This window comes from Ciconia boyciana, chromosome 1, assembly GCF_034638445.1.
Source record: "Ciconia boyciana chromosome 1, ASM3463844v1, whole genome shotgun sequence".
Taxonomy (NCBI): Eukaryota; Metazoa; Chordata; class Aves; order Ciconiiformes; family Ciconiidae; genus Ciconia; species Ciconia boyciana.
The window spans coordinates 131,758,110-131,771,954 of NC_132934.1; the positions used below are offsets into that span (position 1 = coordinate 131,758,110).

The window sequence follows — 13,845 nt, forward strand, 5'->3', positions numbered from 1 at the left end:
AATATGTCATTAAAATAGATGTGGTATGTTAATTTTCTGAAGGTTTTATGAAACAAAAACCTGTGCCAAATTGAGGTCATATCAACTGAAATCTAAGTTCTGCCAAGAAAGATGAATTCCAGGACCTTCTGCTGCTACATTTCAAAACACTGACTGGAGCCCCTCCACAGAGCAAGTCTGTCTGATAAGGTTTTGAATACACTGTATTCTGTATATATTACAGTATAGTATTCTGGTATCCTGAAGCTGGCTTGTTGAAGGAGCCGGCTCTTCACGATGTCAGGATGAAAGCTCTCTGCTAAAACTACATGAGTACCATAAGTAAAAATCGGTGTTCACATTTTTTATTTCCAGAAGGATGAAACATTTTCCTAATAAGGGACAGCAGGAGTAGTTATTCAGCTTCTGTATACTTTATCTCGATATAAAGTGGACAACTTTTCTACTTCTTCCTTCAGGTAGAGGAGATGGTAGAAGAAATGTAGCTATCTTGTTGGGGGCCAAGAATATTTTAAGGGTTTTATCTTCTGAAAATCTTTTGCTTACTTGAGTGATCTTTACTCACAAGAAGTAATTCCATAAAAATCAGTGGAATTAGTGTTAACATTTATATTATCAGGTTGTAAATCCTTAGGGGAACCGATAGTGAAATGGAAGATGTGTGTCTCAAACCTTGTTTATCTTAAACTTAGTTTGCAAAATTTGTAGAGAATCACACCAACTTATGCCTTTATGCAGTTTTTTAGAATGATGCATCTGAAACCCTTTTGAGTAGCCTTAGGTGGCATCAAACTTACATTACTGGGGTTTTGCAGTTATGAAGGCTAATACCCTGCATTGCCTTTAGCTAGTCTTTGTAACTGGTCCCTCTGTTCTGCCCAATAATATCATAGTTCATGCAAGAGAATATTTTTCTGTATTTGTTTTCTTCTATACTCTTTTGCCTTCCAGTGCCTACAAAAGTGTTGAAGTAGCTGAACGGTTAAGCCAGTGAATTGCAGCTTCTTTTTTTTTTTTTTTCCTTGTCAACAGCAATTTCTGTTTGATACTGGCTGAGTTTATCAGCTTTAATACCTGTTCTTAGGTCGGGGGTCAGAGGGAACCATAGCAGCTTGAGGATTTTGTGCAACAGCATAAACGTAAGGACTGTGGTTTTCTGTACAACGGATTATAACTTCTTTCCAGAAAACTGCTTAAATATCAGTATTTCAGAGCCACGATTCAATACATACCACCTGTAAGTTTCTAACAATCGGGTCCCATTTGTCAGTCAGCTCATTTTATGTTTATTTTCATGAAATGCAGCCTTTTTGCCCTTCCTCTTCTGCCTCTGGTTTTGATACTTCCATAATTTGTACTGTTGTATTGTGCTGTAGGGTTGTTAGCTCTCATAGTATAATGACTTCGTCTTCAAGTGACAAGGGCATGTGTTATGGCACCAAGTCACTTAAATCCAGGTTTTGTTCCAGCCAGTGAGCTAATATGTACTGAAACACATAGAAAAACAGTTTTCTTCAGTTAGTTCTCAACTTTGTCTAGTCTTTTTACCACTCAAAGAGGTGCTGTATTTTCAGCTGTTCTGGATTCTTTCTCTTCCCCCAACACTGAATCGGGCCCCCATTGTTTTCACTGAAGTGGCTGAAATGTGAAAAACCAGAACAGCACTAGAACTCTAAAAACACCTTCCTTTTAGGTCCTGTTCCTTTCTTCATATGTATGCTCTTTCCCACTTTGGTCCAATCAGTAATAAGATCTTACAGAAGACTGAGGGGTTTTTTTTCCCCCTCCTTTTTTCTTGCTGTCTGTCATTTGGTTGTTTAAACAGCTTCAGAGATTGAGAGAAAGTCTTGCAGCTTATTGTTAGGTTTTCATTTCTGCCTGGTCTGTTGATAGAAACCATCTGTGACTTACCAGCCAATACTAATATAGATTATGTATTTTTTAACCTATATATATTTATTACACATATAAAAATATATAAATACTTAAAATATAGCTATATCTATATAGCTGTCTCTGGGTATTTTATTAATTGTTAGCTGGTGACAGAGTGCTTCCAAGTGCCAAGACTGCTCAGCTTTGTTTCCTGCACTTGGTCAGAACAAGCATCAAGGAAATTGTGGACCTGGATTTTCCTCACCTGAAAGCTCTGGTGGAAGTTGTGATGCCAGTGTGTTGACTGTGGGGAGCTTTACCGAAAGCGTCGTGGATCATGACTGTAGCAAACCTTAAATTGTGTTTTAAGAGGAGAGTTTTTAAGTCACTTGTGTTTTGAGCATCTTTTAAAACACAACATAAGCAGCTGAGAGAGCTTCTTTCTACAGTAAAGGCTTGTAAGACTTGTCTGTTCAAAACCTACCAAAGACAAGCAAAAGTTTGGTCATCTGAACTAAAACATCTCCTTCTGACAGAAAATACTATTCCCTGTCATAGGCTCTCCTTTTATTGTTTGGTAGTAAGAACAACAACAGGGTAAAACTTGTAAAAATTATTACTTCTTTTGGGTTGGATCCTTAGTTTAGGCTGTGGTGAATTTAAATGTGTTAGAGGTAGGAAAGGCAGAATCTACTCCACAAAAAGTTGAGCTTTTTAGGGCAATTTAAGAGTAATATTTTTAAAAGTGCTTCATATTTCTGAGAGAGTTAAGTTCAAGCTCAACTAAAAATAAAAGATGGACGACAAGTTATTGATTGACTGGGGGAGGATGAATAAGGTAAACCAGTGACATTCTCTTTGCTCTAAGCAATACATTGCAAACAAAAGAGGACAGAAGAAAAAGTAAATTATTAATCTGTGAGCCCAGATGAGCCTTTGTTTTTCTTTTGCACCTGTTGTTTTTTTCTGGTGGCCAGACTCTACCTTTCAGGAGTTTTCCATAAGCATAGGAGATGTATACCTACCTTTGGAGTTACAATTTCTAAGGTTAGGTGCCAGTGTAAAAGCGCCTGGCCATCTGCAAGGCTTCCTCGGAGCAACAGAAACTAACTTCTGCATCAGACTAGGCTGTGATGTGAGAAAAAAGCCACCCCACATTTGGTTTTTTGAGTTTAGGGTAGGTTGCTTTTGGGCATTTTTCTCTGTATGGAAGGAGAATTTTCACAGAAATTATTACTTTTTTTGGTGGTTGTTTCAAATTCAGGTCTCAATGTATCTCTGTTAGATACTGTGAGCTAAGTTGTGGTGTCTTTTAATCACTCATGTACTGAAACCTTACAGAAAGCATTGTGTACAGTCCCCTTAGTTCCAATATTATTTTCAATTTCAAATAATGATTTTTAAATTTTTTTTTTAATCCCATGGAATCCCAATGTATTGAACACTTGACTAATGAATGTGTAATGGAGATTTCTTATCAGTCACCTTATGGTTGAAACTGTCAGATGTGTAAGAATGCTGCAAAATATTTCCCCTTCTGCTGTGGGATAGAGCTCTGATGTGTGAACTCCTCTGGCCACCCAGATATATTATGGAGTGCTTGTGTTGAGCCAGAAAGTAGAAAGACCATCTTGAATATGTGCCTGCATCTAATTATGAGAGGGCATCATGGCACAGAGGTGGCCTGTCTTCTGGGTCATTGATCTAAACGTGTGTTTTGCTTCTGATCTGGTTTTGGGTGTGACTAGAGAACCTTGAGACTTTGTTATAAAATTAGGTGTGTTTATGTCCTGTGCTAGCTCAAAGGATGTCCTTTTCTGGCTACCCATATTACTGCTTGATCAGTCTCACTCAGGTTCACTATCTACGTAGCGGGCACATACAGTGGCTGGAGTTAAAAGAACTTCTTAATTGCTAATTCAGCAAATGAGTTTGTGTGAGGAATGACGGTTTAGCGGTGGATTGGCTTGAATTAAATAACTCGGGCTTAATAGGTCTAGTGAAGACAAGCCCTGTGATGAGATCTACTGAGCTCCCAGAAACAAAGGAACTGAGCAAGACCCCTATTTTCCTGTATATTTGTGTGTCTGTGTGTGTGTTGCTTTGGGTTTTTTTTCCTCTTTCAGGACAAAAAAAAAGCTTACCTAGGTGATATTTGCTTTTTACAAGTTAAAACCAGCAAGTGGAAAAACATAGAACGCTCTGTGAACAACTTATTTTTAGTTCATTTGTTCAGGATTGAGTAATCCTTGAGATGAGGCATTGTGAGTCATATTATTTATTATAAACTGTAGTAAAACATCATAACTTACAAGCTCCTGTACAGGAAAATTACGGAGTAGATCATTATTTTGAAATAGGTGTGGTTTCTGGGTGCGATTTCCTATACTATGAAATATTCAGGGGTAGTGATCAAAACCAAATGGGTTTTTGAAAGAAAGAATTACCATTTAAAGGTCTTTCTAGGCATATTTTGAATAAGAAATTTAAGAATTATCTTCATAATTGAATCTTGATGTATTGAGTCCATATCTCCAGCGCAGCATATGCAGAGTCTCATAGACTTGGTGCCTTATTCATAGTGTTTAATTTGTGCTGGGACATAAATTTGACCCATCCTGTGAAATTCTTTGTTTTCTAGTCTCTTCTGGCTTCTTTTGTTACATTTTCCATCACATTTAAGTCATATTAGGTAAAAATATCTTTTTAGAATAAAAAAAGCGCCACTTAATTTTAATGTGTAGAATTTAAGAATAATTGAGGCTGGGGGTGACCTCTGATCATTTCGTCCAACTCCCTGTTCAAAGCAGAGGCAGCTTGGAAGTTAGATTTGGTGGCTCGGGCTTTGTGCAGTCAAGTGCTGAATATTTCCAAGGATGGAGATTCAAAAAGTTCTCTGGAAAACTGCTCCAGTACTTGATCAGTGGTGTGATACATCCCCCCCCGCCTTAGATCTAATAAAAATTTGCCATGCTCCTGTGTCCTTTGCTCTGTGTCCTTTTGGTGTGAACCTCTGAGAAGAGCCTAGCTCTTCGAAATATGTAAATGCCCATTTACCATTTATCCATAACCATGGGTAGCAATTAGGTTCCCCCTGTTCTTCTCCAGGCTGAACAGACCCACATATCTCAGCATGTCCTTGTATGTCATGTGCTTCAGTCCCCTAGCCATGTGTGTGGTCCTTTAAGTGTTTGTTGGTTGTTTTTTTTAATTGATATCTGTTTAAAACTATAATCAATTGCCTGTTCGTTATAGCATACTTGGCAAATAGACCAGATGCTCTAACAAGCTTCTCTTCCTTCTTTGATTTCTATCATCTATTTCGGGGAAAGTGTGAGAACACTCTCTCAAAGGATATGTACTAAAAGAGACCTATTGTATAAATCCACACAGAATTCAGAGAATGCAAAATAGCAACTCTGTGGGAATTCATCCTCTGTTATTAGTGCAGGCAAAATGAGTCAATTAAAGCATTTCTGTTGAACTTCTTGTTCATTCAAATCCTTTAATTGCTCAGCTAACTACAGGAAGACTAAAATCCAGAAACTGTTCGGGAAAAGATTGTATTTGAGTATATTATACTGAATTAGTCTCATCAGCCACTTGATTTTGCAAGAAGTTTTTGTTTCAGCTTTTGAAGAGGGTTTCTGTTCTAGCAAAAACATTAATCATGGATTGCCTCCATTGAAATTTTGTGCATATTTTTCTCTCCTCAAGGGTGATGCAGATGGTGACAAGCCCCTGGAAATCCATGCTGCTTCAAATGAAGAGCGAATCCAGAAGTAGAACACCAGATCACTTGGCATCAAACAGGTAAAGGATAAAGACTGTTAACAGTATGTGGCTACAGCGGCAATATAACCTGGAAAAGCTGAACATTTGCAAGTTTGACTTGTAGTTATCTTCTGCATATTGATGAAGAAAGAGGGGAAGAGAGGGAGAATTTTATTCATCTTAACATTTCTCAAGAATACGCATGCTCCTTAACACTATTTAACTTATCTAAATTCTTCATCTTTAGAGTATAGCGAGTAAATTTATGTCTCCTCCAAGGCTTCCGAGTTAATTTAGCAAGGTCTTGTTAATATATTGCTTTTTTTCCTTCTTCCCTTCCCATTTCTGCCCCCTGTACCAAAAACCTCTTTGCCTTCTTTGTCACACCTGTGCAGGCATGAAGGAGGGGAAAGAAACCTCTTTCCTACTGATATGTTTTCTCTAAAGATTTGTCAATGCCAAGGTACGGTGTTGTCTTACAGCCTGTAACAATCCACGATGTGCCTGACCTTTCATGTTGATGCACCTCCCTAATGAGATGTGCTTCATCAGTTGGGAATGAATGATGGAGGAAATGGAGGCAGTGTTTCCCAGTTCTCCGAGCCAGAAACTTGAGTTGAGATGCCACTTTTGTTTCTGACTTGGCCACTGGGCTGCTTTCTAAACTCAAGCAAGTCCTGCGATTGTTACAGTTTCTAGAAAAGCAAAACAAAAACTCATTCTCAACTTTAAGGTGGTTCAATTTCATAGAACAAAAATTGCTCTGTATTTGAGGCTTATTATTACTAATGATAATGTAATTGGACATAATTTAGTACAAAATCAGATAATGTCTACTCTGCTATCAGTTGATAAATGATGTCTTTCCTGAATGTGTTTTCTAGTTGCTTGTCTTTGCCCTGTATTATTTTCATATTATGTTAATGACTTATTTTTCATCAGAAAGTAATCCTAGCATTGTAGGGACTCCTCATTATTTTTGTATGCAGCGTTCCATTTACCAGTAAAATTCTTTCTTTTCCTAACTGCCAACTGTGTAAATAGAGTCTGGATTTAGAAAACTGCACCAATTTTTTCTTCCATGCATCATCACCAGTCACAAATGTTTGCAGATGTGATGGAACGCACACATCTGCTGAGCAACAGTGTTCCACTGTTACACGGTCAGCTTTAAAAGCAAAACTAGTTTCTAATGTTGCGTTTCCCTTATTGTTTTCTTAATTGCTATAGCTAATTCTCACAAAGGCAAAAAGGTGTGTTGGCTGGCTGATTTACTGAGTACATGAGTTTTTCCTTTAAACATATGAATATAAAGTCTTTAAGAACACGTGTTTTCCACGTATTTTTTAAAATAGCCGTGTAAAATAATTATTTTTTTTTTAAAAAAAAAGGAAGAACAGTTTTGTTTTGAGTAAAGATACCCAGGAGAAGAACCAAGAGGAATAAAAGCTTCTCTAAAATTCACTAAAATATTGTGCTTATTGTGAACTAGGACAGAGCTTCTAAATGATAAAAAGCCAGGAAAATTGAACTTTTGTTTATGTATGTGGGACACTGTACAAATATCAAGGTTACAGGTTTCTGTTTCTAATGAAATAGCTTTTATTTTCTTTTAGTGTTTCTTACTATGTGAGTATAATTTCTGGTAGGTCATTATTCACTTTTTGAAATGCTAGTGCTTTTTGCTTAAGGCACATTTTCTTTTTAACGAGGGGTGGGTGGAAGGAAAGGAACAAAGCTGTCAGGAAGACTTATACTGAAGTTGGTATCCAGACCCTTTGTCCTCAAGATTTTAAGCATAAACATACTCATGCTATATAAGTTTTGAGGAGAACCTCACTAATGGCTGCTGTCTCAGATGTTCTACTGTCTTTCTTTTTAAAGAGTTAAGATAATTGCTCAGGTTGTTAAAGTACTTGGGTGCTGATGGTGTTGAAATCTACTTGTTTTGCCACATGTTTATAGAGGAGATACATAAATGGAACTCCTAGATTTTTGACCTAGAGCAACCAGATGGTGAAAGTTCAATTCAGTATGAGTGTTCAGCTGTTCTGCGGGGGTGGCGATTTGTTACTTCTGCTTGAAATCAAATCCAGTTATTTAACTCCATACCCAAGTCCAGATGTTTTGTTGGATTTGGGTGATCCCAAAGGTTGGAGAACGCTGCTGTGATCTTTGAAAAGATGTATTTGTTTATCCTGAATGAGATCAGACCTGAAAGTCTCACTTTATTTTCAACTGTTGGCAATACTCCTAGTTGAATCTGGTTACTAAAATAAATACTATCTCATTTTCCTCATCAAGATTAGCCACAGCCTGGGTCTCTGAATTGTGAACGGTCAGCCAAGGCAAAATCACTTCAGGTTGGAGATGGTAACATATTTCTCCATTCCAAAAACCAGCAGCATTGCACCTCCTTTACTACAGTATGTTTGTCATCAATAATTATATGCAAACTACAGCTCAAACCACATCCCATTGTGGGAGAAGCAAGCTTTAATTTTACCCAGCTGTTGTGCTGAAGAGTTGCACGGAAGTGACATGGCTTTGTGTTTTTCCATGAAGACAGCATATCTCTCTTTCACTCTGTTCAGGTTCTATATTTATGTAATTCCATTTCTTTGAGTTAAATTACCCCAGCTTTACACCAGAGTAAGTGAGATCAGGAAAAAATGCAATTGATTTTTTAATTAATAAGAATTAATTAATTCTATTAATAAGAATTAATAAGAATTATCTTTGAGAAAGTTGGGTTTATTACAGAAGATTGCACTTGCTGTTTTGTTGCTATGAAGTGTTCTTTCTCTTTTATATTTCCGTACAGTTCAACTATAGGAATCAAGTTCTCTAGAGCAGATATAATCATTAGTGCTCTAATGTCAGTAATATGAAGAGTTAAATCTCTTTACTAGAAGTAAATTGGTATTGAGAATTTTCTTTGATGTGGCAAGTTGATCAAAATCTATTTGAGGAACGAAGTTTTAATTGCACTTTGACAATGGAAAGGAAAGGCCTACAATATTTAATTCTGCTTCCTCCCTCCCTCCCTCTCCCCCTTATCCTCTGTCCCCTTTCCTCAGTTATAGGTGAACAAAAACATAGATATGAGCAACAATTTCCCAAGAAAAAGAGGAAAACCATCTGAATCCATTTTGATTTTGAATGTGACTAATCTGCCTTCTGCCTCAGGAAAGACTGATGGTGTGCTGCTTGGGCTTCTGGTATGGAATCTGTGAAAGGACACTACATATTTTGGGTCAGTCTTGAGACCTTGTCCTCAATTGTGCAGTGGGACTCAAGTCTGCCCATGCTTGTCCCATTGCAGGATCAGCATTGCAAGTAGCAAGTCTCAAAATTCCTCAGTCTCTTGTTATTATTTATATATAAAATAAAATTCCAGTTACACAAAATGGTCCTGTTTTTTTCTCTCCTCTTATCTTCTTTAAACTCATGTATATGACATTTGCACAGTCTGTGAAAGGTTCTCAAGATGCTGTTGACAATGCCTTTATTTTTTAACAGTGAGGAAAAGCTTAAAGTAGCATGATGTTTTGGCTAACATTAGCTAATAGAATTACGAATGAGAGCAATTACAATGACTCGTGTTTTGTCTGAGTCTCCCCCTCCTTTCTATACAAATCTTCTGCCTCATCAGTGCCAGTGGGAGGTGTATAATGAAGCATCTGTGAGTTCCTGTCTAGTAGATGGATGGGAATGGAGCTGTTAATGTTCTTGTTTTTGCTTGAATGCACAGCTCAATGGGAACCAGAACGTTAGTGGTGGGAACCAACTATAGAATAACTTGGCTGTTTCCTTATTCCCAGCTAGGGGAGGGGAGGAGAAAGTTAAGCAAAGGGAAATACGAAAGGATTTCCAGCCTTTCGAAATCTTTGCACAATAAAGCGCTTTCATCATTTGTTGCCATTTCCATGAGTGTCTCTTTTGGGGCATGATGCTTCACAAGTTACTGTAATCCAAGTAGCTCAGAGCATTTAAAGCTCTGTTGGTGTGTCTTAAATGTTCCTAAATTAATTGGTGAATATGAGGACTGGGGAAGGATGGAATTAAATGTGTGCTTGTATGATATGTTAACTTTCTACAAAGTACAGAGAAGAATATACAAAGTAAATGGTATTCAAAATGCTTTTAAACATCTTTGTTATTACTTGGTTAGGTATTCTGGCTGAGTGTATTCCACAAACTTTTAGAGAAAAACAAACAGACCTTGGCAATGTGAATACCAGTCTGTGTGGGCATTATAAAACAGGCCAACTCTTTTTTAATACAGGCATAAGGCATGTGGTTGCCTCAGGCAGAAAAACAGTATCTCCCAACATGTTCAGTGCCTGTTTTTATGATTGTTTCAGGCTGGTAAAGATGGATGTTGATTTAGCGAAGGGAGCAGAGTTCTTGCGTGGGGTTTGTGGGGTGTGTGTGTTTTGGTTTTTTTTACTTCAGATTTGCCAACATAGTTCAGACAGGCTTGGGAGGATCAAAGTAGTGTTTTTGTCAGTAGTAGAAAGGAAAATTGGGAAATACTGGTCATAGTTGTAGCTGCTCTGTTACACCACTCCTGCAATACAAGCATAGATTTGTTTCCTCCCTTAAAGATAGTCCTTCACTTATGCATTCTCATATCCTAGAGAAAATGACTACCATTGAGTTAGGAAAACAGATTTAATGCCTGTATTTTTTTTCAGTAATATTTGGCATATGCCACATTGGCATTTAAGAACATAATTACTTGATAATTTGAGTATTTTCACCCCTAGGCTCCACCAAGATGTGCTTTCCTCATTCTCCTTTTTGATGCAGTTGTTAGCCGTTCTGTTTCTTTTTACTGCCTGTGAGAGCAAAGTGAAACTTTTCATGTCCTGTCTGTTTTACTAGCTAATCCTCAAACACAACAGCTTTTAATCTTTATTTGTTTACATGTGTATGTGTTTAAAAAATCCTGGGTTAAATAAGTATCACTTAAATGCTTTTTACTTGATTATCTTTGTACTGCATATTTACACTGCTGCTTAAAAACATCCCAAATGGTAGACATCAAAACAGAATGCTTTTATCTAGCAGGAAATGACTGCCTAAGAGCACCTGCATACACACATGACAAGGAGATGGTTCCAAAATGTGAGCAAGATAGCCCTAACTGAAATCCTTTCCTTATGGCTTCTGTTTTTTTCACAAGTACAGGAGATAAAAAAAAAAGTTTCATGCTGGTAAGAGTGCAAGCGATCGTAAGTGCAAGCAACCTTTCAGTTTGGTAACTGGAGTCTGTGCAACTGAGGAAATAGTGTTCTCATTTCAGCATCCTTGGCCGTAGCAGCTGTTAGCAGGTATGTTGGGGCCAGGTTGCAGTGCGCTCTCTTAAAAACATGATCTTTAATCTCTGCAGCATGTGAAAATCGTAGAACTGGAGATCATCAGGTTGGCCTGTGCAGCCCTCAATGCTGGGATGACAATTCCTGTAGGTAATGTGTTAGTTGTCTGAGTAAAAGTGGACAGCGTAGCCTCTCCTTTTGCTAGAAGGAGCATCACCAACCTGGAATAATCCCGTTAGCCCAGGTAAATATGCACAATCTTGCAGCCTTGAATAAAAACACAGTATTTTGCCACAAGTGTTCATTGCAAAAATCTGGCTTAGACTCAGTACTCTAACTGTAGAAGGCCCCAGACACAGACGTATTAGCAGAGGTTGTAACTGAAAGGTTTTGGGGCATTCTTCATTGCATCTGTCACCTTCAAAGAGAGCTATAACTGCAGTGCAATAAAGAGCAAGATTGATATGGAGGGAATTGTATTTTAGACCTAGGGAAAAGAATGCCCTGGGAGTTGAAGGGGCTTGCTACTCCTCTGTTCATTAGCCCTGGCAGAAGAATATCAGTGTGAGCACATTTGCTTCAGAACAAATACGAGCTCCTGCTGCATGCATTTTTTTCCCTTTTTTTGTTTTGTAAAGGTTATTTCTGTACCACCTTATAAATCCCAAGCTCCTTGTAAAGCCAGTTTTATCATAATAAACTGCTATTGACAAGGCGTGTTTTGGCTCTTCAGGCATGCTGGGAGGCCTGCATAACTTCCTGCTGGACCTTCCAGGATGTAGCATCTCAAAGCAGGGTTGGCTTTTGCACCTGGGTGGCCTGGCAGCTGGCTAGGTCAACCCCACTGCAGAGTGTTTTTGACAGGTACAAAAGCTTCTTGTTTACAAGGAAAACCTTTGATAACAATATCTTAACTACAAAGCAGAAGATGTTTTAGCAGAAAAAAGATGTTTCTAATTGTGCAGCAATCTCCTGTCCTCTTAAGGTTGGACCATTATCTGATTCTGGTATTTTTTGACTGCGTATGGTTTTTAAATTGGCTGGAACTGACAGCTTTCTCAAGGTCTCTCTGGAAGCAACGTTGGTGTATTGATGCAATTGTGTTGTTTTCTCCCGTTTCATGTCAGTGAAGTTCATTACTGGCCATCTCTGGTTAAGGACCAAAGTCTGATCTGGACTTTTATCTTGTCTTAAGTGCATGGATTCCACCAGAATGCTGCTCTCACGGCCACGTTTTCAAGCTGGTGTTACTGGTAGCCATTGCATTGGTGTTGAAAGCTGGAGAAATCAAAGGTGGGCTCAGGATGTCTCACAGCTGGTTACCAATCTTCTTCATCTAAAAATACCTTTCTGCATGGGAAATGGAGCTACAATGCCTGCACCAGACTAAGCTGTCAGGCTCTCTTGACTCCTCCTGGCCTTTTTTTTTGGGTGCAATTTAAAGGTCTAAACCTACCAACTGACATGCAAAGCCAGTCAGTCATGTGGGCCGCATCCAGCTGTGGCAGGTAAGCTGGATGCGATGCTCCATCACCAGGTCCAGTTACTGAGGCATGATCTTGTTATTGGTAAGCTTTGCTGGATCTTCTGGAGAGAGGAAGATAAATCCCAGGTGACTTGGTACTGTATGCCCAGGAATAGCCATGCAGCAGCCTGAGCTGTGCTCGGACTCATCATCCCAGCATCTTTGTGCCCACCATAAAACAGCAGTGGGAGCAATGGGACAGCTTGGTCAGGTAACTTCTCTTGTTGTTTATGGTGTGAATATAAACATGCACAAGACTCAAGAATGTAATTTGATAGAGACTAAAGCTAAAGGATGTGCTTTACGTGTAGTCTGAGTGTCCAGATCTTGTTCAGCAATACTAACCCGAAGACAGCCCCATGGAGTAACAAGATGGGTCACTTGCTACACGCTTTTTGGCAGAGAGGGCAGATGCTGTGTCGGGAAGGCTGTTGCTGCTGTCCTTTACCACTTGGTACCCAGGGAAGGTGGCCTGCAGCTCTGAGACCGCTGTGCAGACGAGTGCTGGAGGGCTGCGTGTGGGCACCTCGTCTTGCCTCAGAGGCTTGCTCAGCATGCATCTCAGCGCAGGGAGCAGCGTGATCAGCAGCAGCATGCCTGGATGTAAGAATAACCTCAAGAGGAGAACCTAATTTCTTCCTTCTTTGGCCATTACGGTGTGAAGGCTACAGAACCATACCACCTCCCGTACCGGAATCTTTCAAAATCTGGTGTTATGTGTCCCACTGCATCTGAATCTCCCAACGAGTCTTAACCTGAAGTACCTTCACTCAACTCCAGGGCGCAGCACCCGTGCCTTTGAAGAAGTAATCTGTTTCTTTGAACTGGAATTGAGCCACATCCAGCACTTGGCTGGGAGTGCTGAGGCCCCCTGTGCCCCAGCTCCGCAGACAGCTGGCTCGAGAGGCAGAGGAGGAAGGAAGGACGCCCCGAGCAGAGGCGTGCGGTGGTGCTCCCTCTGTGCTGGCTCATGGCTTTACCTGAGGGGCGTAGAAAAGCGCTCTCATTTTCCCAGCGGTGGGAGGAACGCTGAAGTGTGAAGCCAGAAGAGGCTTCGTGGCTGTATGCATGCACCAGCTAAGGCTCATAGGCAGGCAGCTGCGGAGGCAGCCCTTTTACTTTCTTTTTTTGTTGTTAAAAATTGTGTACGGGAACTGGCAGAGTTAGTTTATCAACCTCCAGTGAAAGAAAAGGGAGTCTTCCCTTCCCCCCCTCCCCTGCCTTAGATTAAGTTCATGAACGCCCTCTCTGTAAATTTAGCAAGCTTCAGACTCACTTCCTTTTGTAAGGAGACCTGAAAGAGCCATTTCCTGATTCGTACAGCGCTCTTGTATGCGCCCACTAAGT

The 13,845-nt window shown here is 39.5% G+C and overlaps 1 protein-coding gene across 3 annotated transcripts in view; it reads left to right on the forward strand.

Annotated features, from left to right (window-relative positions):
• Window positions 1-13,845, forward strand: part of APOO (apolipoprotein O) — a 47,347-nt gene that overhangs the window by 24,776 nt on the left and 8,726 nt on the right. For 2 of the 3 annotated variants that reach the window (XM_072848823.1, XM_072848806.1), the window contains 2 exons: window positions 5,593-5,688; window positions 8,730-9,059. In XM_072848823.1, coding sequence (XP_072704924.1) covers window positions 5,593-5,661 — 69 coding nt within the window. In that variant the 3' untranslated portion in view covers window positions 5,662-5,688; window positions 8,730-9,059. Of the gene's footprint in view, window positions 1-5,592; window positions 5,689-8,729; window positions 9,060-13,845 lie in introns of those variants that run through there. The other variant, XM_072848814.1, reaches the window with a different exon arrangement.